Genomic DNA, 26,889 nt, shown 5'->3' with positions numbered 1-26,889 from the left:
ATTAGTATATTCAGGTTCATGCAAGTGACCCTGCTGTCAGCACAGTGTTTCCCAACCAGGGTGCCTCCAGATGTTGCAAAACTACAACTCCTAGCATGCCTGGAGTTGTAGTTTTGCAACACCTGGAGGCACCCTGGTTGGGAAACCCTCCCCTAGCATGTGAAAATCGGTGCAGCCATTCTGGAGATATTCATCTTGTTGCTATAGTTATTTTTATTCTTAAGTGCCGAATCAGGGTCACCTGCACTATTTGCCTGTATATTTAGGTTACTGCGGGCAACCCTGCTAGTTTCCCTTTAATGAAAAACCTTATCCAGAGTCCGCTAGACCTCAGACTGAGCTGCAGGTTCATCTGCCAACAAGACAATAATGTCCTTTAAAAATCCAAATCCACAATCATACCACCAAGGAGGATAATGGAGCGCTGCCCACGACTTCTTGAATAATGATATTTAATTTTAAAAGGTTATAAAAACAACACGTTTCTAAGCCAGACCGGGTTCTTTTTCAAGTACTTGAGAAAGAAGTTGGTCCGGCTTCGTAACGCGTTGTACGTTTTTTTTAACCTTTTTAAATAAATAGCATTATTCAAGAAGTCGTGGGCAGCGCTCCATTATCCTCCTTGGTGGTATGATTGTGGATTTGGATTTTTACGGAACACGCAGTCCAGTGTGTCAGAGGAGGCAGCTGCAGTCTTGTATTCATGCCCTTGTACGTGCCGGCATTAGCACAACCACCCCAGTTCAATGACATCTTGGCTCACCTTTTCAATTTGCTATTAGCTGTTGGAGGATCACACACAAGGAAGTGCCTCTTGTTCTTTTATTGCAATAATGTCCTTTAGGCACATTGTCAAGACAACACAGGAGCAGCTAGGGAAAACTCCAAAAGGGGCTCAGCCAGAGCCATGACTTGAAACCAATCTAACATCTCTGAAGAGACTCAAAAATGGCTTCCACCAATAGTCCACATCCAACCTGATAGAGCTTGAGAGGATCTGCAGAGAAAAGTGGCAGATAATCCCCAAATTTTGTAGCATCAGACACAAGAAGACTGGAGGCTGTAATCGCTACCAAAGGTGCCTCAACTAAATACAAGGTAACGGGTCTAAATACTTATGTTTAAAGGGACACGCCGCTCCTCAGCATATGGAACAATCTGTTCCGAACACTGGAGTTGGGCGCTTGTGATGTCATAGCCCCCCCCCCCCCTCATGACGTCACACACTTCCCCCTCAAAGCAAGTCTATGGGAGGGGGCGTGACAGACGTCACGCCCCCTCCCATAGACTTGCATTGAGGGGGCAGTGTGTGACGTCATGAGGGGGTGGGGCTATGACATCACGAGCTCCCGGCATCGGCTCCAGCATTCGGAACAGTTTGCGAAGTACCCCTTTACTGCCTTTGTTCTAAAAATTTAAAGTTGTACTCTAGTACTTTCAAACTCATCCCCTATCCTCAGGATCTCAAGAATGGGTGGGATCGGCATTTGGGATCGGCATGTACTTCCTATGGGAGCGCTGGAGATACACTTTTGTACCTTTAGCACTTTCAAAGACGGTGCAGGAAGCAACCCCACTGCCAACATGCCAACCCCACTGCTCCATGCACAGGGAGAGTTGGGGCCTCGTTTTGGAGATCGCGGGGTGTCAGTGATGGGACCCCCTCCGCCATCATCCTCTGTCCTGAAGATAGAACAGAAAATCAAATCAAGTATATATACTTTCACATAGTAAGCCTCTGCTATTCTCACTGTTAAAAACAAACTAGATGTCCATGGCAACCAACCAGATCGCTTCTTTCATTTTCCCAAATAAAAAAAGGCAATCTGATTGGTTGCTATGGGCAACTGGACAACTGCTCCTCTCCATAGGAATTAATAGATCTCCCCCAAAAAAGTCACAGGGAAAGATTTATCAATACCTTTGCAAGGGAGAAGTTGTCCAGTTGCCCATAATAACCAGATTGCTTCTTTAATTAAGAAAAAAATTAAAGAAATATGAAAAATAAAAGTAGCGATCTGATTGGTTGTTATGAGAAACTGGTCAACTCTTCCTCTGCACAAGTTTTGATAAATCTCCCCCACAGTCTTTAGTGCTATTATAATGCCCCCCTCCCCCTTAGGCTTGTCACTTATCTACAATGCAAACTGCCTAAGGAAAATAAAAATAAAAACACTTACTAAAAATATTTTTTAATAAAAAGGCCAGAAGACAGCCACCACTTGGTATTTCAGAGATACATTGTCAACAATTGGATTAATCTGTCACCGCCATCCATTTCATCATTTTATTCATAAATATTATCAACAATGGTAAAATGGTGTTTGGTTTTCTTTGTTCACGAATTTGATACCAAAAGGACATATCATCAGATGAACTCAATTCCCTCATATTTAACGTCACCAATCTTAGTCTCGGGTAATAGGATTCGACCATCCAAAATAAAGACTGTGATGTATGTAGCCACTTCACCATTGTTTTCTTCTGACTTTAGAGCAACAATGATCTGATCATCTGTGCCTGGGATGAATTTAAAGGAGGAGAATCCATGGGTGGGATTGTGTGTCCCCACGTGAGATAGTGTTATGTCGGAGAAATCCGCAGACGCTCGGAGAAGGATGTTCGCACCACGCTGTTCATCCTCTTTCTCACTGTACCTTTCCTTACTGGCTCGGCGTGGCAGGAAAAACCAGCTATGCAGGGAGTCACTCCATGCAGCAGATTCATGGATCAAGTAACCTGGATAGTGGGTAAAATGGTATAAACGTGTGAAATATAGTGAAAACTACAGCTCCAAACATCTTACGACACAGAAGGCAAATATGTTGGGAAATATACACACACATTATATGGCCAAAGGTCCTTTGCATTATTGAGTTCAGGTGTTTTAGCCACATCTTTGCAAAATGGTGCATTAAATAAAGCAGTCATGTAATCTCTATAAAACAAATGCTAGTAGTGTGGGTCATACTGAGGAGCTCGGAAACTGGAAACATGTCAACATCACAGCATGCCACAAGTCAGTTCAAGAATTTATGTTCTGCTAGATCTGTTGCAGAAAACTGTGTGTTTTGTGGTGGAAACAAGAAGAATTCAGCCACAGTTTGGTAGACCATACAAGAAAGCATGCAGAGTGTTGATATGCGTAGTCCATACAAATTGATTATCCTCTGATGCATCTCATAAGTTTCCATGGTCTAAGATCACCAATCCAAAGGCCAAGCATCAGCTCGGTGGTGTAAAGCACACCCCTACTGGATTCTGGAACAGTAGAAACTGGCTATAGAGTAATGAATTAGCTTTTACTGTCAGTCTCCTGGACCAACCTGATAAAAGTGTACCTGTTGTCAAAAAAACTTTTTATATAATGTAGATAATACAATTATATGAATATTTGTAATATACATTGGTTAAAAAATTTTTATATTTTTGTCCTGCGCACTGAGGACAAGCGAGGCTCTGCGCACTGAGGACAAGCGGGGCTCTGCGCACTGAGGACAAGCGGGGCTCTGCGCACTGAGGACAAGCGGGGCTCTGCGCACTGAGGACAAGCGGGGCTCTGCGCACTGAGGACAAGCGGGGCTCTGCGCACTGAGGACAAGCGGGGCTCTGCGCACTGAGGACAAGCGGGGCTCTGCGCACTGAGGACAAGCGGGGCTCTGCGCACTGAGGACAAGCGGGGCTCTGCGCACTGAGGACAAGCGGGGCTCTGCGCACTGAGGACAAGCGGGGCTCTGCGCACTGAGGACAAGCGGGGCTCTGCGCACTGAGGACAAGCGGGGCTCTGCGCACTGAGGACAAGCGGGGCTCTGCGCACTGAGGACAAGCGGGGCTCTGCACACTGAGGACAAGCGGGGCTCTGCACACTGAGGACAAGCGGGGCTCTGCACACTGAGGACAAGCGGGGCTCTGCACACTGAGGACAAGCGGGGCTCTGCACACTGAGGACAAGCGGGGCTCTGCACACTGAGGACAAGCGGGGCTCTGCACACTGAGGACAAGCGGGGCTCTGCACACTGAGGACAAGCGGGGCTCTGCACACTGAGGACAAGCGGGGCTCTGCACACTGAGGACAAGCGGGGCTCTGCACACTGAGGACAAGCGGGGCTCTGCACACTGAGGCTCCATGACACGCCCCCAGCTCACACAGCAGGATGATTGACAAGCCAGGAGCCTGCACAGATCCCTGCTTTTCCTGCCCTCACTTCCTGTATTTGGACTCCTCAGACACACACAGGCAATAGCTGCAGGGACAGCATTTTTTTCACCCAAAAATATACAATTTTTTTAATCAATGTATATTGCAATTATACATAATGGTATTATCTACATTAGATCAAAAGTTTTTGTTGGCGACAGGTACACTTTAAAGAACATCACCAACCGTAATGCATAATGCCTACCGTACTTTACCATTTGTTTATCCCTTAAAGTGTTCCTATCGTTAAAAAAAAAATTCATATAATGTAGATAATACTATTATTTGTATATTTGTAATATACATTAATTGCATTTTTTTTTATATTTTTGGGTGGAAAAAAATGATGTCCCTACAGCTATTCTATATTCATTAATTTACCTGGGGGCTTTATTCCAGCAGCTTCTCGTAACAAGTTGTAGTTGGGAACCCAGTTTTGGTGTTGTACGTCCCCGTGGGGCCCTACTACCTTTATCCATTCAGGGTTTTCATTTAGGACCTTGCCAGTAGTGGTTGTCCACTCCTTTCCAAGTCCCCCAACATACAAGAGTTCATCCTTCACCGCAAGCCACTCAGCTTTAAAACCTACAATAATAAGATGTGGAATATGAGTATTTATCTTTATATACAACGAACAACATATAATATAAGCAGACGGGCTTGAAATGCGTTGTATGTGCTATTAAATAAATGCTAAATTATTTTAATACCAAGAGCTTGGTCTCTTTTCAACGATTTGGTCCAGCGCCGCAGGAAATATCCGTTTTTTTCACATGTATCTATCACCGATGACTGAAGACAGCGATCGGAAGGATTGCGAGCTGCAGGACCATTGATACCCACTCCACATGCGAACAGAGGTGTTGTGCTCTCAGCGCAACACTACATGGTGAGTGGGATTCTTACCGTATCTTCTTTTTGGACCACTATTGTCTAACATTACTTAAATAGGGGCCGCGTGCCCTTTCTCTTTTTTCTTTTTTTTCCCTAACATTGCTGTGACTAAGAGGGAAGGAAGGGTCTGGTGGGACTTTTGGGGAGCAGGTGACACATTTAAAACATGCGCGCAATGTCTTTCACTTCCTCGCCATTTTCAATGAAGGGAGCACTCCCATATACATCTAGAGGCTAAAAAGACAATATAAACCTGGTTTTGCTTACGCTTGAATGTTTGCTATGACTGTATCCAATGTAGGCATTCTTCTATAAGCTAAACAAAGCAGCAGAACAAATCTCTTTCCTGTTCTGAGTACATTGTATCTGGGCAGGTAAACTGTATGACCCTGGCGTCCAGGCTGTGTTGCCTGCACAATATTCAATGAAGTCTATAGGTAATCTGTAGAACAATTCCTGAAAATAATGAGAAATTAAAAAAACAAATTAATGTGGTCCCTTCATCTTGTTACTCATTTCGCCCAGCTCCAGCAAGTAGTTGTGTCTCCACATAATGGTGCCAGTAAAGGTGGCAGCCACTTTCAGTTTCTAGGCAATTTAATGCGACTGTCACCCCCTGTGGTACTGGTGACAGCTGCAGCCATCTTGGATCATGCTCTTATTTTTCCCCTCAACTTAGCTGGTAGTGGTCACTGCTAGGCAAACAGGGCCTGTCAATGGCTTCAGGGTATTCACCCACCAATGCCATGCCTGTCTTTTTGCCCTTTTTCTGGCTCTCGTTTCTTGTACTAATGAGCCCAATTCCAACTCCTAACTGACCCTGATCTTGACCTCAGCTTGGAAATCTCTCATGTCACTCTCTTAGTTGTTCACCTGGTACCTACTGTTCTACTCCTGGCTCTGACCCTTAAGGGGGTTGTCCGGTATAAAACAGCAATACTATTGCCCACAGATTGTGTCTGGTATTGCAGCTCAACTGCAGTAAAGTGAATAGGACTAATCTGAAGTATAATACAATGGGAAGGATAGAATATAGACCAGGCACTGCTCAGGTAAAAGTAATCCCAATATAAGGCTCCTAGTCACTTCGGTGTATACTGTAGGTTGCTGAATTCTTAAGTGCAGACTTCAATAGCATAGATAGCATAGACAGTAGAACATTTAGAAGAATGAACGAAGTCGCACTCACCCGAAGGTGTTTTTCAGCGTGGTAAATTCTTTAAATTCTTACATGAATAGCAGTGAAGAAATGAAGCTACAATTCCATAGCTGGGAGAGTGAGAGCTGGCAAGCTCTCAGAAATGGGGCAAACCACTGATAGGCTACTAGTTTTGCGTCACCTGCGTCCGCAGGTGACGCAAAACTAGTAGCCTATCAGTGGTGTGCCCTGCATCTGAGAGCTTGCCAGCTCTCGCTCCCCGCTATGGAATTGTAGCTTCATTTCTTCACTGCTGTTCATGATGGAATTAAAGAATTTACCACGCTGTAAACACGTTCGGGTGAGTGCGACTTCGTTCACACTTCTAAATGTTCTACTAATCTGAAGTATGGCATACAACCTGTGATGGTGCGGTCTTTGCAAAACACAAAGTAGCGTTTTACTAATACTGAACAACCCCTTTAATAATCTTCAGACATATCCTAATGACATTTCAAAAGTTTTGATTGGTGGGATAGGGGATATGTTATAGGTCATGGGGGGCTCTATGGGATACATGGAGGGGCGTGTCTGCTGCCGCTCCGTGCAGGGGTCGGCACGCTCCCTACCAGCAGACTGCCGGTCCCCATTCAGGAGATTGCGGGGGATCCCAGTGGTTGGACCCCCTGCAATCTTTAACTTATCCCCTAAGGTTGGATAGGGGATAAGTTATGTTTCACTACAGAACTCCTTTAAGACCTCCACAATCACTAAAATGAACAGGTAGCTTTCGGTCAATCTACACAACGCTCAAGGAGCAGAGCCAAGTGGTGATGATCAAAAATGAGAAAGCACATTCAATGAGTGCTGCTGTCTATTTCTTTTAAGGATTGGTAGAGGTCTCAACTCCTTGATCACCACTGATCAAATCTTTAACCCCATTCCTGACTATGCAGTAAATCCCCAAGTCATGGTAGCGCTGATGAAAGAGTAGTAAAATCCACACCTCCTCATGGCGGTTAGGAGTAAAGACAAGGGAATCCCTTGAATTCTGCACACTAGCTTAGCCAAAAGGAAACAGATATGACAATCTATATCTTCTGTATGTGACTATAACACATTCTCAGGATCAGTGGGGTCTTTGAAGTTGGACCCTTTCCAACCACCATAAAATGCTGACAAAACTTAGTAGTATGACATTAGGTTATGAGATGAGAAAACTCCATAAGGGTAGAATTACACGTAGCACACCCGCAGTGGGGTATCTGCCACTGAAATTACATTTGCAGATTATGTTGCTACTCATTGAGGTCAATGGGTTCCGCTTGCAGATTTACCGCTGCAGAATTTCAGCTGTGGGAAACCTACTGTGGATGTGCTACGTGTGACCCTACCTTTCAATTGTATTTCAAAACAGGGAACACCTTTAATGAATTATAAGATAAAAATAAATCTGTAATACCTAGGAGTGTCACACACTGGTTTTCCGTGTGTACGTTGCATATATTATCATGATGGCATTTATCCCTTTGTCAGATTCTTTTTCTTCTAATGTTGATACACATTAGAGCAAGATGGAATAAGGGTCATGCATACTGCTTTGATCTAATACAGGACAATGCTTAAAATGGAAGCTTTAAACACTCACCTTTATCCACCGAGCCATCTCCATCTGTCAGTATGACCCATGGTACAGCTTTGTTTCCATCCAACCTGTAGATAACACCTGTACGATCATCCACCGAATACAACTTTCCATTAAAAACTATTAGCTCAGACAGTTCCATTCCTCTCCCTTTTTCTGCCAAGTGTGTTTCTAAGACAATGTCCTCTTTCTCCCACTCTACTGTAACTCGGTTGCCACTATTGAAAAGTGTTAGGTGACCTTTCTTCAGATAGCTGACCCAAGTGCTTTCTTTGGAGCTGCGAGAGGCAGTGTCTAAGTCTGCAATAACGGCAATTTGATACCGAAGACCATCCGGAGTCTTCTGGGCTGGAGAGAGTGGGTAGGTGTCATTATACAGTTCACCAGCTAAGGGTTGAACCATCTTCCAATTGTGAACATTAGGTAATACAGTCCTCGGGTTTGAAGATCGATGGAAGCACAGCAGCAACAGCAATAAGGCTAAGCCTAAAAAGGACACTACAATGGCACGCCAGCGTGGCCGGAAACGGGGGTCTGCAGTCTTTGTCATGGAAGCCAAAACAGGGAGGCCACCCACACTGATCCGCAGGGGGTTCATAGACTCTTTACATTCCAGTAGTGTGTAGGGATTCATAAGGCATCAGTGTTGTAAGTCAGGACCCTGGTAGAAAAAAAAAGCAGAAAGATAAATGGAGGGGAAAAAAAACTGACATAACTAAAAATGTCATCACATTTCCCACTTTTTTTCACATACGCCAAACTCAAACGATTACTATTGTTTAAACAACTTCCGTCCATATGATAGCCTATTGGATTATTCCTAACATTTTCATAAATTACTTTATTACTTGACGGACATGTTGCTTTTTTTTTTTTCCCCCTCCGTACTATGCAACTATGTCATTTACAAAAGATGACTCCTTACCCCAAAAAACAGCCTTAAAGTCTTAAAGCCACGAGGTGTCTCTCTTTATCTGCTGTCCATTGCCTGTTGTTGGGGGAAATCTGTCTCTACTCACAGCCTCTGCAAGACGGATTGCAGGAAGTGGGGAGAGAAAGTAGGCCTGGGATGTATCCCTGCAAGCTGTAATTCTCCAGACCATCTTCACTTTCCATACAAGATAACAGCTTCCCTCTCACGTCAGCAGCCGTGGGGCTTATTGTAAACCTTTTCTTGCTTTGTTCCTTTATGCTAATAGTACCCTGCAAAGCCAGTGTAGCAGTGACACCTTTTCACCTAAACATGTCTTCTATAGTACTGTTGGGGTGCACTTTCACCAGCACTATGTAAAGGCATAGATGAGGGTATATGATGTGTTGTGCTGGGATTAGCTAGAGAAGTAAGGGAGGAAGTCCTGTGTGTGTACTACTGGTAAGCAGCCAAGCTCTGTTCCCCTCACCCTAAAATGGAGAGAATGAAAAATAGCTGTGCACCATGGAGGGGACCTTCAGGAAGGCTCAACAACAGCAGTGAGAGCACTAAAATCAGGTCATCTCTGAAGGGTTAATCTGATAAAACATACACGTTTTTATACAATAATATATAATTATATCATTTTTTTAAAGGGATAGGTACATTTTAAAGGAAGGTGACTTTATGCATGCACTTCCACAAGGGGGCGCCTCTCTTTCAAATTAGCTGTTCCCATTCACTTCAGTACTAACCTAAACAAAAGTGCGGGTGACAAGCAAGTACTGTAAGGGCACATAAACCCAAATAGCTGTGCTTACAGGCTTATGTCCCAATAACAAAGTTGTGAGGCTTTCTTCAGGCTTTGCATCCACAAAATACGTCAAAAGGGGATAGCCCCATGGGCCCATAGATTTCAATAGGCCAAACAGTTTTCTACCTGGTTTAAAGGAAAACTGTCAGTTCCCCCCCCCCCCCCCCCCCCGCACTAACTAGCAGTACTGGCTGATAGAGCGGGGGAAGCTGATCAGTTTGATGCTTAACGTGCCCAGATCTGCCACGCCGTTCGGCCGTAAACTTCTATTTTCGGTATATGCTAATTAGGTGCTAACTTGCAGTGGCCGGGCTAACTGGCACTCTGACGTCTGCCGCAGCCCCGCCCAGCCCATCAATATTCCTCCCCTCCCTTCGCCTCTCCCTATTCATTACAGAGCAGGGAGAGGCGGAGGGAGGGGAGGAATATTTATGAGCTGGGCAACGCTGCGGCCAAAAACGCTAACGTCAGAGTGCTAGTTAGCCCGGCCGGTGCCAATTAGCACCTCATTAGCATATACAGAAAATAGAAGAGTAAGGCCTAACAGCGTGGGGGGGAGAGGGGGGGAGCAAGCTGACAGTTTTCCTTTAAAGGGGGTGGTCTCAGCCAGAGATACGGTATTATGTCACAATTGACTACTGTTGGTGAAACCATGCCCACGTGGCTCCTAATGTATGAATGATGTAAGGAAACAGTTTGTATATTAGTGACTACCAAGGCTGGGTTCATATACGTCATGACGACATGCATCAGTTATGTAGCATCCGGCGTCCTTTGTTTTCCCCTGTCCAGTGCCGTTCGGCATCCAAACTGAGACGCCGGATGAATGTGAACTGTCCCATTTAAATGAATGGGATCAGTTATAGCATCAGTTTTCCTCCGCCGCTTTTTAGCAAGCGATGGAGGGAAGAAGTGACTGAGGCCGGATGCGAACAAGCCCTAACTGATATAAAAATGTATGATATATTTATTATAAAGATATAAATTTGGTTATTTTTACCGTACAGTAGACTTTTAAGTTCCTTAATAGTGGATAAAATGGTGTGATAAAGAAATACAACTAGTCTATAAAAAATAAATAAATAAATAAAAAATGTCCACAAAACAATAAAATAAAAAGCTACTGAAACAAAGGAGGTGAGGCCAGGCAAGGGATAAAGGGATTAGCACTTACTCCAGCAAACCCCGCTGTATACCACCAGAATGACATACGTTAAGCATGTGCTGCAAACGCAGTATAAAATAATTATTACTTGTCCTTAACCCCTTAAGGACTCAGGGTTTTTCCGTTTTTGCACTTTCGTTTTTTCCTCCTTACCTTTTAAAAATCATAACCCTTTCAATTTTCCACCTAAAAATCCATATTATGGCTTATTTTTTGCGTCGCCAATTCTACTTTGCAGTGACATTAGTCATTTTACCCAAAAATGCACGGCGAAACGGAAAAAAAAATCATTGTGCGACAAAATCGAAAAAAAAACGCAATTTTGTAACTTTTGAGGGCTTCCGTTTCTACGCAGTGCATATTTCGGTAAAAATGACACCTTATCATTATTCTGTAGGTCCATACGGTTAAAATGATACCCTACTTATATAGGTTTGATTTTGTCGCACTTCTGGAAAAAATCATAACTACATGCAGGAAAATGTATACGTTTAAAAATGTCACCTTCTGACCCCTATAACTTTTTTATTTTTCCATGTACAGGGCGGTATGAGGGCTCATTTTTTGCACCGTGATCTGAAGTTTTTATTGGTGTGATTTTTGTTTTGATCTGACTTTTTGATCACTTTTTATTCATTTTTTAATGTTATAAAAAGTTCCCAAAATACGCTTTTTTGGACTTTGGAATTTTTTTGCGCGTACGCCATTGACCGTGCAGTTTAATTAATGATATATTTTTATAGTTCAGACATTTACGCACGCGGCGATACCACATATGTTTATTTATTTATTTTTTTTACACTGTTTTATTTTTTTATGGGAAAAGGGGGGTGATTCAAACTTTTATTAGGGAAGGGGGTTAAATGACCTTTATTAACACTTTTTTTTTACTTTTTTTTTGCAGTGTTATAGGTCCCATAGGGACCTATAACACTGCACACACTGATCTCTCCCATAGGGACCTATAACACTGCACACACTGATCTCTCATCCTGATCACAGGCGTGTATTAACACGCCTGTGATCAGCATTATCGGCGCTTGACTGCTCCTGCCTGGATCTCAGGCACGGAGCAGTCATTCGTCGATCGGACACCGAGGAGGCAGGTAAGAGCCCTCCCGGTGTCCGATCAGCTGTTCGGGACACCGCGATTTCACCGCGGCGGTCCCGAACAGCCCGACTGAGCAGCCGGGATACTTTCAGTTTCACTTTAGAAGCGGCGGTCAGCTTTGACCGCCGCTTCTAAAGGGTTAATACCACACATCGCCGCGATTGGCGATGTGTGGTATTAGTCGCGGGTCCCGGCCGTTGATTAGCGCCGGGACCCACGCGATATGATGCGGGATCGCGGCGCGATCCCGCTTCATATCGCGGGAGCCGGCGCAGGACGTAAATATACGTCCTGCGTCGTTAAAGGGGTACTCCGGTGAAAACCTTTTTTCTTTTAAATCAACTGGTGGCAGAAAGTTAAACATATTTGTAAATTACTTCTATTAAAAAATCTTAATCCTTCCAGTACTTATTAGCTGCTGAATGCTACAGAGGAAATTCCTTTCTTTTTGGAACACTGATGACATCACGAGCACAGTGCTCTCTGCTGACATCTCTGTCCATTTTAGCAACCATGCATAGCAGATGTATGCTAAGGGCAGCATGGTGGCTCAGTGGTTAGCACTGCTGCCTTGCAGTGCTGGGGACTTGGGTTCAAATCCCACTTATGACAACAATAAATAAAGCGTTATTATTATTATAATAACGTCAGCAGAGAGAACTGTGCTCGTGATGTCATCAGAGAGAATTCCAAAAAGAAAAGAATTTCCTCTGTAGTATTCAGCAGCTAATAAGTACAGAAAGGATTAAGATTTTTGAATTGAAGTCATTTACAAATATGTTTAACTTTCTGCCACCAGTTGATTTAAAAGAAAAAAGGTTTTCACCGGAGTACCCCTTTAAGGACAAGTAATAATTATTTTATACTGCGTTTGCAGCACATGCTTAACGTATGTCATTCTGGTGGTATACAGCGGGGTTTGCTGGAATAAGTGCTAATACATAAAACTGGATACCAATTTTATATATATATATATATATATATATATATATATATATATATATATATATACACACACACACACTTTTTTAACAACATTTTCAATTTGACAGGTTTCCCTTTAACAACAGACTGGGATAGCTCTGGTTAACGGGATTTGCCCAGTCACTCAAAGTGTTAATGAAGGTAAACCCAAGGTATCAAGTCTTGTCTGCCATTTAAACAATAGTATAATACCGTATACGTGTAACAAGGTGTATACTAAGAAAAACTTGTCTATCGAGTAAACACGGATCTACATACCACGTATTCCAGGGTGTGCCACCCCTTTGAAGTCATTCTATTAGCCTGCACCTATCTACGTCTGTCACCTGATAACGTGCAGAGATAAAGGGACTGCAACTGGTTCAGCCCATTCAGCTTTTACATTAACACATGCAAAGAAATGGCCACATCTGTAATGGACTTAGGACAATGACGCGTTTATGCGTCTCCATTACTAGTAGACAATAATAACGACATCACCACAATGAGTCTCTGCAGGAATTACCATCAACCTGACAAACTTGGTACACACTGCCCGACCTCCATCGGACGCAGTCAGACTGTCTCCATACATGTTAATTGGAGACGGAAGGTCTGGCCAACATCTATCCAATAAATATGGTGGCCGATTCACTTATCTGGTGGCGAATTACAATGCCTGGTACAACCTGGTATTGCACATAGGCTGTGCTGTGGGGAGGACTAAGTACACCCATTCTTCAGGCTAGCAGAACATTAAAGGAGTACTCTGGTGCAGACTACTCCTGCTCCGTCCTGCAAAAATAATGAAAATAAACCATCACTCACCTTCCTGGGTTCCCGCGGAGCGCCACTACAGCTGATCGGTCCTCCGGTCCATCTTCTTCATACTTCCGTGTGAACGAAGCGTCACGATGTGACGCTTCGTTCACACGGAAGTATGAAGAAGATGGACCGGAGGACCGATCAGCTGTAGTGGCGCTCCGCAGGAACCCAGGAAGGTGAGTGATGGTTTATTTTCATTATTTTTGCAGCCCAGGTAAGACGGAGCAAGAGTACTCCTTTAAAGGGGTATTCCAGGAAAAAACTATTTTTTATATATCAACTGGTTCCAGAAAGTTAAACAGATTTGTAAATTACTTCTATTAAAAAATCTTAATCCTTTCAGTACTTATGAGCTTCTGAAGTTAAGGTTGTTCTTTTCTGTCTAAGTAATCTCTGATGACACGTGTCTCGGGAAACGCCCAGTTTAGAAGCAAATTCCCATAGCAAACCTCTTCTAAACTGGGCGGTTCCTGAGACACGTGTCATCAGAGAGGACTTAGACAGAAAAGAACAACCTTAACTTCAGAAACTCATAAGTACTGAAAGGATTAAGATTTTTTAATAGAAGTAATTTACAAATCTGTTTAACTTTCTGGAGCCAGTTGATATATAAAAAAAAGTTTTTTTCCTGGATAACCCCTTTAAGGGTCTATTCACACGAACAGTATTCTGCGCAGATTTGATGCGCAGGATTTCAGGCTGTGTTCAGTCAACCAGTTTACATGGAAATCTGCAGCACAAAATCCTGCGCATCAAATCTACGCAGAATACTGTACGTGTGAATAGACCCTAAAGGGGCATTCTCATTTCCCAAAATGATTCACAGGAAGGGGGGGGGGGGGGGGGGGGTCACATGCTAATCGGCAAGTGTATGACCAATAGGACCTCTATTAATCTGTAGAACAGAGGTGAAAAGTCCCTGAAAAAGAATGGTGTGCACTGTGCATGCACGGCCAGCACTCCATTCATTCTCTATGGGGCTTCCAAACATTGCCGAGCACTTAGCTTAGGAAGGTCTGGTTGCCCCATAGACCAGTGCAGTGCGCTTCATTCATTTAAACACCTCAGTTCTATGTATTAAGGAGGGGGGTCACAGTGCTCAGACCCTTATCATGTAGGTGAAAAAACAGGACAGGAATACTTCTTTAAAGAGGGTATCAAGTATAATAAAACACATCCTCTATTCGGAGCATGGGGGGGGGGGATGTTTTAGATAACATGGGGAAAGGGTCCGACCGTATGATCTCCCGTACGGCACCTCTTCTCTCCTCATGAATGGAGGCATGTTGACCAACGCACAAAGCTGTGGCTGACACCCCCCCTCCATGTGTCTCTATGGTAGAGCCGGAGATACAGCGATCGGGTATCTTGGACATGGAGGGGCATGTTGTCCACGGCTGGGGTGCCAGGTGGGAGATCGCGGGGAGTCTGCCTGCTGGTACAGAAGATGAGTTTATTAGATACTGAACTACTTCTTTAAAGGGGTACTCCGGTGAAAACCTTTTTTCTTTTAAACCAACTGGTGGCAGAAAGTTAAACATATTTGTAAATTACTTCTATTAAAAAAATCTTAATCTTGCATAGCAGATGTATGCTAAGGGCAGCATGGTGGCTAAGTGGTTAGTACTGCTGCCTTGCAGTGCTGGGGCCTTGGGTTCAAATCCCACCAAGGACAACAATAAGTAAAGCGTTATTATTATTATAATAACGTCAGCAAAGAGCACTGTGCTCGTGATGTCATCAGAGAGCATTCCAAAAAGAAAAGAATTTCCTCTGTAGTATTCAGCAGCTAATAAGTACAGGAAGGATTAAGATTTTTTTTTAATAGAAGTAATTTACAAATATGTTTAACTTTCTGCCACCAGTTGATTTAAAAGAAAAAAGGTTTTCACCGGAGTACCCCTTTAAACCTACGCCAAAGTGCCCCAAAGTTGGCATGACAGTCAAATCCCAATATTTAGGGTGAGATTTATCAAAACCTGTGCAGCAAGGCCTCTGCAAAATGAAAGAAGCGATCTGATTGGTTGCTATGGGCAACTGGGCAAGTTTTCCTCTGGACAGGATTCGATGTATCTCCCCTTAATATATATCTTGCCCCATAGGAACAGTTACGCAGGAGATATTACATTGACTTAAATGATATACATATATTTTTCGGAAATTACACAATGCAGCCCCCCCCCCCCCCCCCCCATACTGCGATCATGCTCCGGAGGCATCTGTATACATCTCCTACAATTTCGTACCCCGATACTACAGTGATCAGTGTATGGATTTGACTGAAGTCCCATTCAAGTCTATGGGATTTCGGGCAAATCCGTATCCTGCTCGCTTAGTCTTGGGCTATGAAGTTGCGCAGGTATCCTGCCACTGGAGTGTGAGCGGAGTTACGCTTTAAGGCAGTGTTTTCTATACAGGGTGCCTTCAGCTGTTGCAAGACTACAAGTCCTAGCATGGGAGTTGTAGTTTTACAAAAGGATACATAGAAAGATAAAATGTGTTGGCAGATAAGAACCATTCTAGTCTGTGCAATAAAATGGATACAATGAAAACACAACTATCTGCACACAGGATCCTAGAGATACAATGTATCACAGCTGAGCTTCATATGGTTACATGCCAAAGCATGCTGGGAGTTGTAGTGCTACAACAGGATACAATAGATACAAGATACAATGAAACACAACTCTATCTGCACACAGGATCCCAGAGATACAATGTATCACAGCTGAGCTTCATATGGTTACATGCCAAAGGCTGTCCAAGCATGCTGGGAGTTGTAGTGCTACAACAGGATACAATAGATACAAGATACAACACAACTATCTGCACACAGGATCCCAGAGATACAATGTATCACAGCTGAGCTTCATATGGTTACATGCCAAAGCATGCTGGGAGTTGTAGTGCTACAACAGGATACAATAGATACAAGATACAATGAAACACAACTCTATCTGCACACAGGATCCCAGAGATACAATGTATCACAGCTGAGCTTCATATGGTTACATGCCAAAGGCTGTCCAAGCATGCTGGGAGTTGTAGTGCTACAACAGGATACAATAGATACAAGATACAATGAAACACAACTATCTGCACACAGGATCCCAGTGATACAATGTATCACAGCTGAGCATCTATGGCAGTGGTCTTCAACCTGCGGACCTCCAGATGTTGCAAAACTACAACTCCCAGCATGCCCGGACAGCCAACGGCTGTCCGGGCATGCTGGGAGTTGTAGTTTTGCAACATCTGGAGGTCCGCAAGTTGAAGATCACTGATCTATGGTTACATGCCAAAGGCTGTCTGGGCATGCTGGGAGTTGTAGTGCTACAATAGATACAAGATACAATGAAACACAACTCTATCTGCACACAGGATCCCAGAGATACAATGTATCACAGCTGAGCTTCATATGGTTACATGCCAAAGGCTGTCTGGGCATGCTGGGAGTTGTAGTGCTACGATAGCTTCAAGATACAATGAAACACAACTATCTGCACACAGTATCCCAGAGATACAATGTATCACAGCTGAGCATCATATGGTTACATGCCAAAGGCTGTCCGGGCATGCTGGGAGTTGTAGTGCTACAACAGGATACAATGAAACACAACTATCTGCACACAGTATCCCAGAGATACAATGTATCACAGCTGAGCATCATATGGTTACATGCCAAAGGCTGTCCGGGCATGCTGGGAGTTGTAGTGCTACAACAGGATACAATGAAACACAACTATCTGCACACAGGATCCCAGAGATACAATGTATCACAGCTGAGCATCTATGGTTACATGGCCGTGTATGGGGAAGAAGGCTGAATGAGGTCTGAATGAGATGAGTGTCCAGGCTGCCTCCCACAATACACCGGGCTCAGTGACTGTCATTGTCCGTCTTTACTCACCGATGTCCTGGTCCCGTGTGAACTGCTGATCACTGCTCCATGGTCCCAATCCAGCACAGGCACCGCACTTCCGCCTTCCTGCTGCAAACTACAATACCCGGCATGCATCCTGTGTTCCCGGCATGCCTCGGGCTGCCGCTTGTAGTTCATGGCTGACTGAAAGGAATGTGTTGTAGTGACGACGTAGATCGCCTCAGGCGACACACTTTACGACGCTGCTTGTCCCAAGGGTTTACAAGACAAACCAGCCAGTGTACAGAGTGCCAGTCACATAACAATGTCACCCCATAAGTGCCCCTCACATTAAACAGCCGAAGATAACCCAATTGCACTTTAGGAAACTATTGCAGACAGAGTTCTGTCCAAAACTACTACTCCCATCATAGCCCATTGATGGGAATTGTAGTTTTGCAATAGCCACAAAATGGGGAACACTGGTTTAAGGAATGACTTCACAGGGAGGCACAAACGCTTGATGATTGCGCTCACACACATAGTGACATAATAATGCTATGTTCATACAGCAGAAATTCAGCGGAATGTCAGCCCAGAAAACAGGAACGTGGACATTCTGCAAATAGCAGGTGCCGGCTGGAACATGCCAACGCTAGGACTGCCCGGAAACGCGTTGTCTCCATAGACGGCAATTAATTTACATGCGGATTTCTCCGAAAGAATTGACATGTTCATTCTCTCAGCGGACACAAGAATCGTAATTTCCATGGCGGAAACATCTTCACTGGAAATTCCACTGAAGCAGTAGAATCCCACTGAAAACAATGGGACTCTGCTGCAATCTGCTGGATTCCGATCAGAAATTACGTTGTGTGAACATGGCCTAAGGGCAAGTTAACATTGAGGAACATCAGGCAAAATTCGCAAGGATTCCGCCTTACTGGTCTATTCACACATACAGTATTCTACGCAGATTTGATGCGCAGGATTTTCTGCAGCAGATTTCAATGTAAATTAAATGACTGAGCACAGATTCTAATCTGCTCATCAAATCTGCGCAGGATACTGTACGTGTGAATAGACCCTAAACCAGACTTATGGAACAGTCTACCTCAGGAACTGGTCACAGCAGGAAAAATTAACAGCTTTAAAACAGGATTAGATACATTCCTGGAACAAAATAACATTAATGCTTATAAAGAAATATAAAATCCCATCCCTTTCCCCAATATCGCACCACACCCCTACCCCTTAATTCCCTGGTTGAACTTGATGGACATATGTCTTTTTTCGACCGTACTTACTATGTAACTATGTAGACTACCATTCATTTTAATAGGATTTCTGCAGCTCTGTTTACACAGAGTAATTGTCATGTGGAAGTTTCTGACACGGATCCGAATTTCACCAGAAGAATAGATATGTCCATTCTGTAACGGAATCCGCAAGTAAAATCCCATAAGGTTCCATTTCTGCTTAATCCTTAAAGGGGTACTCCGGCCCTAAGACATCTTATCCCCTATGCACAGGATAGGGGATAAGATGTCTGGCCGCAGGAGTCCCGCCGCTGGGGACCCCCGCAATCTTGCATTCGGCACCCACCTCTTTGAGCTGCACACCACGCTGCCAGCTCACAAACTGCCAGGTGCCGACCACGGGGCCGGAGTATTCTGACGCCATGACTCCGCCCCGTGTGACTTCACCCCCGCCCCCGCTATGCAAGTCTATGGGAGGGGGCGTGACGGCCGTCACGCCCCCTCCCATAGACTTGCATTGCGGGGGTGACGTCACATGGGGGAGGAGTCGTGGCGTCACAATACTCCGCACCAGTGCGGTGTGCAGCTCAAAGAGGTGGGTGCCGAATGCAAGATTGCGGGGGTCCCCAGCGGCGGGACCTAAGATGTCTGAGATGTCTTAGGGCCAGAGTACCGCTTTAAAGGGGTTGTGCGCTGCCCTGGGTTTTGGAGCTCCGCACGCAGCGTCCGGAAGTTCATTACTCCGAACGCTGTGTGCGGGCTTCCGTGACATCACGCCGGCCCCCTCAACGAAAGTCTATGGGAAGAGGGCGCGACCGCTGTCACACCCCCTTCCCATAGACTTTCGTTGAGGGGGTGGGCGTGACGTCACGCCCGGCGGCCGCGAACACGGAAGCCCGCACACAGCGTTCGGAGTAATGAACTTCCGGACGCTGCGTGCGGAGCTCCGAAAGCCAGGGCAGCGCACAACCCCTTTAAGGCTCCTTCACACTACGGAATCTCAGCGCAGAGATATTTTGGGTGGAGTATCCGTCTGGAACAGACGCAGGCAAAACAAGCCAGCGCTAGGAGCGCTCTGAAATGCGCCATGTGAATAGACGTCGATGCATTTCAGAGCAGGGCGTCTGGAATTTTACCGGCTGAAATTCTGTATTGTAAACGGTGCATCGGAATCCTATTGAGAAAAATGGGAAGCTGCTGGATTTCATTTTCCAAGCATAATTCTGCTCACAAAATACGTAGTGTGAACGAGCCCTTTAAGGATGCAGCGATTTTTCATTTTTGTGGTTTCTTTTTTCCTTCCCACCTTCTAATAGCCATAACCTTTTCAACATTCACCTTCAGACCTACATGAGGGCTATTTTTTTAAAAAATTTTTTTTTGCAGCACCAATTGTATGTGCCATGACTCATTACTCATTGTAACAAAATCTACGACAAAAAATAAATAAAAATATTTGTAGGGTGTAACTGACACGAAAAAAAAAATGCAGTTATGCAACTTTTGGAAGGATTCCATTTCCACAGTGCACTTTTCGGTAAAAATGACACGATGGGAGAGATTGAGCAAATCTTGTGCAGAGGAGCAGTGGTGCTGTTGCCCATAGCAACCAATCAAATCGCTTCTTTCATTTTTCAGAGGCCTTTTGAAAAATAAAAGAAGCAATCTGATTGGTTGCTATGGGCAGCAGCATCATGTATTATATGTGAGAACACTTGGGACGACTGATGTGGAAAAGGACTTAGGAGTCTTAGTTAACAGTAAATTTAGCTGTAGTGACCAGTGTCAGGCAGCTGCTGCCAAGGCAAATAAAATCATGGGGGGCATCAATAGGGGCATTGATGCCCACGACAAGGAAATAATTCTACCGCTGTACAAATCACTAGTCAGAGCACACATAGAATACTGTGTACAGTACTGGTCAGACCACACATAGAATACTGTGCACAGTACTGGTCACACCACACATAGAATACTGTGTACAGTACTGGTCAGACCACACATAGAATACTGTGTACAGTACTGGTCAGACCACACATAGAATACTGTGTACAGTACTGGTCAGACCACACATAGAATACTGTGTACAGTACTGGTCAGACCACACATAGAATACTGTGTACAGTACTGGTCAGACCACACATAGAATACTGTGTACAGTACTGGTCAGACCACACATAGAATACTGTGTACAGTACTGGTCAGACCACACATAGAATACTGTGTACAGTACTGGTCAGACCACACATAGAATACTGTGTACAGTACTGGTCAGACCACACATAGAATACTGTGTACAGTACTGGTCAGACCACACATAGAATACTGTGTACAGTACTGGTCAGACCACGCATAGAATACTGTGTACAGTACTGGTGAGACCACGCATAGAATACTGTGTAGAGTACTGGTCAGACCACACATAGGATACTGTGTACAGTACTGGTCAGACCACGCATGGAATACTGTGTACAGTACTGGTCAGACCACACATAGAATACTGTGTACAGTACTGGGCACTAGTGTACAAGAAAGATATAGTGGAGCTGGAGAGGGTTCAAAGACGGGCAACCAGGGTAATACGGTGAATGGGAGGACTACAGTACCCAGAAAGATTATCAGAATTAGGATTATTTAGTTTAGAAAAAAGAAGGCTTAGGGGAGACCTAATAACTATATATAAATATCTCAGGGGACAGTACAGAGATCTCTCCCATGACCTATTTATACCCAGGACTGTATCTATAACAAGGAGGCATCCTCTACATCTAAAGGAAAGAAGGTTCCTACACCAGCACAGACGGGGGGGTTCTTTACTGTAAGAGCAGTGAGACTGTGGAATTCTCTCCCGGAGGAGGTGGTCATGGTGAACTCTGTAAGGCGGCATTCACACCACGTTTTGTACATACGGGTGCCGATTTCCGGCGGGGGGAGGGGCAAACCGGGCGCTCCCGTACCCCAGCCGAATCAGCCCGTGACTCCATTTACTTTAATGCAGTTTCCTGACCGGACCTAAAACCGTAGTTTACTACTGTTTTAGGTCCGGTCCAAAACCGGATACGGGTCAAAACTGAGCCGACCGGAGTCACCGTTTGATTCCGGTCGGCTCATTAAAGTAAATGGAGTCACGGGCTGTTCCGGCTGGGGTACGGGAGCGCCCGGTTTGCCCCTCCCCCTGCCGTGGTGTGAATGCAGCCTAAAAGAGTTCAAAAGCGGTCTGAATGCATTTTTGGGGAGTAATAAAATTACAGGTTATGTATATTAGATTTATAGGACAGAAGGTTGATCCAGGGATTTATTCTGATGACATATTTGGAATCGGGAAGGAATGAGTTTTTTTTTTGCCTTCCTCTGGATCAACTCAATAGGGACTTATTATTGTTATAGGTTGGACTTGATGGACTCTGGGCTTTTTTCAAGCTTATGAACTATGTTACTATGTTACTCCTTCACTACAGGTTTTGATAAATCTCCGCCTTTTATCTTTATTCTGTAGTATCATACAATTCTATATATAGGTTTTGTTTTATTTTACAACTTTTAAATTTTTTGATCACTTTCTCACATTGATCAGAGAAGCAAGGTGACGATCAGATGGCAGTGAGGCAGGGGAGGGCCCTCCAGCCATCATATCAGCTGATTGGGACCTGCAATTTTGCTGTGGAGGTCCCAATCAGCCCCCCAAACTGACAGTTTTACCACTTTTAAATGCCCCAATCAAAGTTATCTAAAGTGATCCCGGCTACTGATAACAGCAGGACCCACTGGTATGTAGCACAACAGAGCTGAAATGCGTAAACATGCGTCCTGCGTCCTAAAGGGGTTATGAAATAGTTGCAGACTGCATAGTTTTGAGAAGTGTTCCCCAACCTGTGGATCTCCAGCTGTTGCAAAACTACAACTGCCAAATGATGGGAATTGTAGTTTTGTAATAGCTGGTTTAGGATATGACTTCACAAAGAGGCACAAACTAGAGTCCTGTGCTGGATCCCGCTGGATTTCTGACCATTCCCATCCGCTTCCACAGGAGTTTTTACTGTACCACCTGCTCCAGCCCACTCCATTCTTAATACCGCCCTCTCCCACAAGTTTAATATTGGGCCCTGTGGGATCCCAATCCCATTCAGTCCTCTAGCACAAACCCTTAATGTTGTGCACACACACACACATAGCCGTACAGTAAGGCTATATTTACACGGCAGAATTTCTGTGCGGACATTCCAAGTGAAATTCTGCACGGAAATTCGGCTGCAGCAGAGTCCCATTGAATTCAACAGGATTCTGCTGCTCTGTGCACATGGTGGAATTTACGTGCCAGATGTTTCCAGCATGGAAATTCCATTTTCCGTGTCTGCACTAAGAATTAACACATTCATTCTTTGTGTGGAGACTGCATGGAATGCATTACCGTCTATGAGATGGCGCATTCCTGTGTATGGAATGTCTGCACGGAGATTCTTTGTGCGGACATTATACAGCTGAAAGGTATATTCACACAGTGGAATGTCTGTGCGGAATTACACTGAAATATTCCGCACAGACATTCCACTGCAGCAGATTCCTATTGATTTCAATGGGATTGTCCTGCACTGTTCACACAGTGGAATCTCTGCAGCAGAAGCATCTGCCTTGATTCCAGCATATGTGACTTGTCCATTCTTTTTGCGGATTCCGCTCATAAATTCATTGCCATCTATGAGACGACGGATTTTCCGGAAGGTCCTAGTGCCTGCCGGATCGGACAAATGTGTGGAATATCAGCACGTTTTCAGTGCGGACATTCTGCACATTTTACGCCATGTGAACATGATATTAGGACTAGTGTACACAGAGTAATTTTCTGTACGGAAGTTTCCGCCATAGGTCCGAATTCCGCCTTAAGAATGTACATGTTCATCCTTCCGGCAAATGGAATCCATGAGTAAAGTCAATGAGACTTTAAATATTCGCACCAAATTCTGCTTTAGGATTGAGGAGGATTCGTGTCATTTTCTTAGGCTACATTCACACTAGGAAATTTCTGATCTGAGATATTCTGCTTGAAAATATTTGTGCAGCAGTTGAATTCATCTACCATATGCAATGCAAAATTTCCACATCAGAAAATTCTGCAGCAGAAATTCGAACGAAACATGTTCATTCTTTTGGGGGAATTCCAACCGGACTGCATTGTCGACAATGGGCATGGCCATGTGGTTGAAGCGGCAATGGGTTTTGGCAGCGCCGACTGCAGATGGAACCTCTGCCCGGAATATCTCCATGTAGTGATTCCATAGTGTGTATGGACCTTTAGGGTTTTGCTTTCACATTTCGTCAGATTTTTTTAACAGTCTACTTGCTGGTTAGTGTATTTGGTTGATTTCTTATGGCTGCCCCTCTGCATTCAGTTTCACCATTATGGGACAATTTGCACCAAATTGCACACATCACGTCATTAATTAGTCAAGAATTTGCATTTACTGTAAGGTTTTGTGTTCTACTTTGTTGGTCTCAGTGCAAACTAAAGATAAATATATTAAACAATCTGTTGGGAATATTCAGGACACGCTAAAAAAACAAAAAAGTATCGGCTTAGTAAATCGGTTTAGTAAATCTTTATGCCTAGAGATAGGTGCAGGGTCCAGAGGTGGTAGCAGCATTTGTCAGACACTTATGCTATGTTCACACAGTGGAATGTCCGCATGGAAAATTTTCGTGAGGACATTGCCGGCACTTGGACTGCTCGGAAATGTGCCGTATCATGGTCCTTCATGCACACGAGGCCATTAAGTGCCGATTCTTCTGGAAGATTCTACTCGTAATAATTCTGCAGTATGCAAGGGTCCTATGACATGGCCCAACCCCACACAGTAAACATTAGTCGTCAGATCTGACTAGTTCCCACTACCCAAAATTGAGGAAAGTGAAGATAATTTTCCCACTGAATTCCTCCATGGATCAGGGTCCTTTCTGCATCATGGTAAACAGGGCAAAAAATATGCGGAATTGGCGCTTATTTTAGCAATTTGCTATAGGAATAATTAAAATTCAAAGTCCCATTGACTTACAGGCTTTTAGGTCTTGTTCACATTATGGAAATTCTGCTTGCAGCAGAGTCCTCCGGTACTGGTGATTATTTGGCGCTGATTGCTGGGGACAGTAAGGCTAGGTTCACACTGTGGAATCTGCCGGAGATCAAGCCGGAGGCACTAGGACCGTGCGGACTGCATTGCCGTCCCCATAGATGTCAATGCATTTCTGAGCAGATCTCCCAAAAGATCCACCCGGAAATGCATTGCCGTCTATGGGGACGGCAATGCAGTCCGTGCGGTCTTAATGCCGCTGGCTAAATCTCCGGCAGAAATTCCGTAGTGTGAACCTAGCCTTAGAGCCATCCTATTCATTACAGAAACGAATTCTGCTATGAAATTTTGAAGCGTCGGAATTGCGCTGAGATTAAGGCTAGGTTCACACTACGGAATTTCTGCCTGCAATTCCGCTTTGAAAATGCAGGCAGAAATTTTGCTTACTAAAATGTATAGTGTATAGAATGGGTTTCCATTCACAAATTCACACTTCGCAATTTGTGAATGGAAAATCCGCTTGAAAATTTCTGCCTGAAGAATGGCGTTGCTCATTCTTCAGGCGGAAATACTCACAGAACACATTGCAGTCTATTGGAGACTGCAGTGTCCGCACGGTCCTAGTGCCGACTGATTCACTCGGTGCTGGCCGCACTTGGAATCTCTGTGCGGTCAGGCTTCAAGTGGAATCCGCATAAAAATTCTGTAGTGTAAGGCTAGGTTCAGACTACGGAATCTCCGGGCAGAAAATTTCCGCCTGGAGATTCCGAGTGCGGCCAGCGCTGACTGAATCAGTCGGCACTAGGACCGCGCGGACACTGCAGTCTCCAATAGACTGCAATGTGTCCCGCGAGTATTTCCGCCTTCAGGCAGAAATTTTCAAGCGGATTTTCCGTTCACGAATTCCGAAGTGTGAATTTGTGAACGGAAACCCATTCACTACACTATACATTTTAGTAAGCGGAATTTTTGCCTGCATTTTCAAAGCGGAATTGCTGGCAGAAATTCCGTAGCCTTAGGCTAGGTTCAGACTACGGAATCTCCGGGCAGAAAATTTCCGCCCGGAGATTCCGAGTTCCGCCTGCGCCGACTGAATTAGTCTCCCATAGACTGCAATGTGTTCCGCGCGGATTTCCGCCTGAAGAAAGAGCAACCCCTTTCTTCAGGCGGAAATTTTCTAGCGGATTTTCAAAGCGGATTTTCCACTTCACAAATTCCGAAGTGTGAATTTGTAAACGGAAAACCATTCACTAGGCTAGACATTTTAGCAAGCGGAATTTCTGACGGAAATTCCGTAGTCTGAACCTAGCCTAATTGGTCCCTGTCGGATTCCGGGGAACCATGTTTAATCTTCTGCCAGAATGTGAATCCTCTGTTGCGTAAATTCAGCCGTGTGAACAGAGCAGAGGAAAACCCATTGGAGGTAAGGCAGAATCCGTGTGGAATTCATGTGTATTCTGCCTGAAAAATCCGTAATGTGAACGTGGCCTTTGTGAATTTGACGCAAAATCTGCTTGAAATCGCAGAGACCATGGGATCTACACTCTCGTGTACTATGACACATGATGGGGGAGATTTATCAAAACCTGTGCAGAGGAAGAGTGGTGCAGTTGCCCATAGCAACCAATCAGATTGCTTCTTTCATTTTCCACAGGCCTCTTTAGAGGCCTGTGGAAAATGAAAGAAGCAATCTGATTGGTTGCTATGGGCAACTGCACCACTCTTCCTCTGCACAGGTTTTGGTAAATCTCCCCCGATAACACTATACAGAACACATCTCTAGGATGCTCGCGTTATACACTGGACTCTATTTAAGGCGGCACTGTAGTGTACACGGGCCAATCACATAGGGCGGCGCAGCGCAGCCAGGTCCACCTTAAGGGGCGTGGCCTCACGGAGTGACGGGGCGGGCGGCTCAGTGACATCTGAGGTGGCGGAAGTGAAGCTGCAGAAGCAGAAGTGTAACGGGAAAGCATCGTCCACTATGAATGACACATGAGTGAGGAGCCGCAGGTGTCACGTGTCATTGTCATCGCTGACCCC

General features: G+C 44.5%; 1 protein-coding gene across 3 annotated transcripts; it reads right to left on the bottom strand.

The window, feature by feature from the left end:
• Window positions 1–2,176: 2,176 nt before the first annotated feature.
• CANT1 (calcium activated nucleotidase 1) lies at window positions 2,177–26,818 on the bottom strand. 3 transcript variants are annotated; one of them, XM_056550717.1, is made up of 4 exons: window positions 26,722–26,818; window positions 7,879–8,536; window positions 4,580–4,783; window positions 2,177–2,739 (listed from the first exon to the last, which is right to left on the bottom strand). In XM_056550717.1, exons 2-4 carry the CDS (start codon window positions 8,507–8,509, stop codon window positions 2,369–2,371), a joined length of 1,206 nt encoding a protein of 401 aa, XP_056406692.1. In that variant the 5' UTR covers window positions 8,510–8,536; window positions 26,722–26,818; the 3' UTR covers window positions 2,177–2,368. The 3 variants fall into 3 exon arrangements, with proteins under 3 accessions (XP_056406692.1, XP_056406689.1, XP_056406691.1); XM_056550714.1 differs by lacking the exon at window positions 26,722–26,818 and adding an exon at window positions 17,574–17,795; XM_056550716.1 differs by lacking the exon at window positions 26,722–26,818 and adding an exon at window positions 8,801–9,005.
• Between the last annotated feature and the right edge of the window lie 71 nt (window positions 26,819–26,889).

This window comes from Hyla sarda, chromosome 13 (genome assembly GCF_029499605.1).
Source record: "Hyla sarda isolate aHylSar1 chromosome 13, aHylSar1.hap1, whole genome shotgun sequence".
NCBI classification, from domain to species: Eukaryota; Metazoa; Chordata; class Amphibia; order Anura; family Hylidae; genus Hyla; species Hyla sarda.
This window is presented reverse-complemented; position numbering and strand designations above follow the sequence as displayed.

Excerpts from the sequence above, each read along its gene's own strand:
- CANT1 (XM_056550717.1), bottom strand. The coding sequence starts at position 8,509 with ATGAATCCCTACACACTACTGGAATGTAAAGAGTCTATGAACCCCCTG. Across the intron at positions 4,784-7,878 it reads AGATGGCTCGGTGGATAAAG|GTTTTAAAGCTGAGTGGCTT; the intron begins GTGAGTGTTTAA and ends TTATTATTGTAG. Across the intron at positions 2,740-4,579 it reads TGCTGGAATAAAGCCCCCAG|GTTACTTGATCCATGAATCT; the intron begins GTAAATTAATGA and ends CCCACTATCCAG.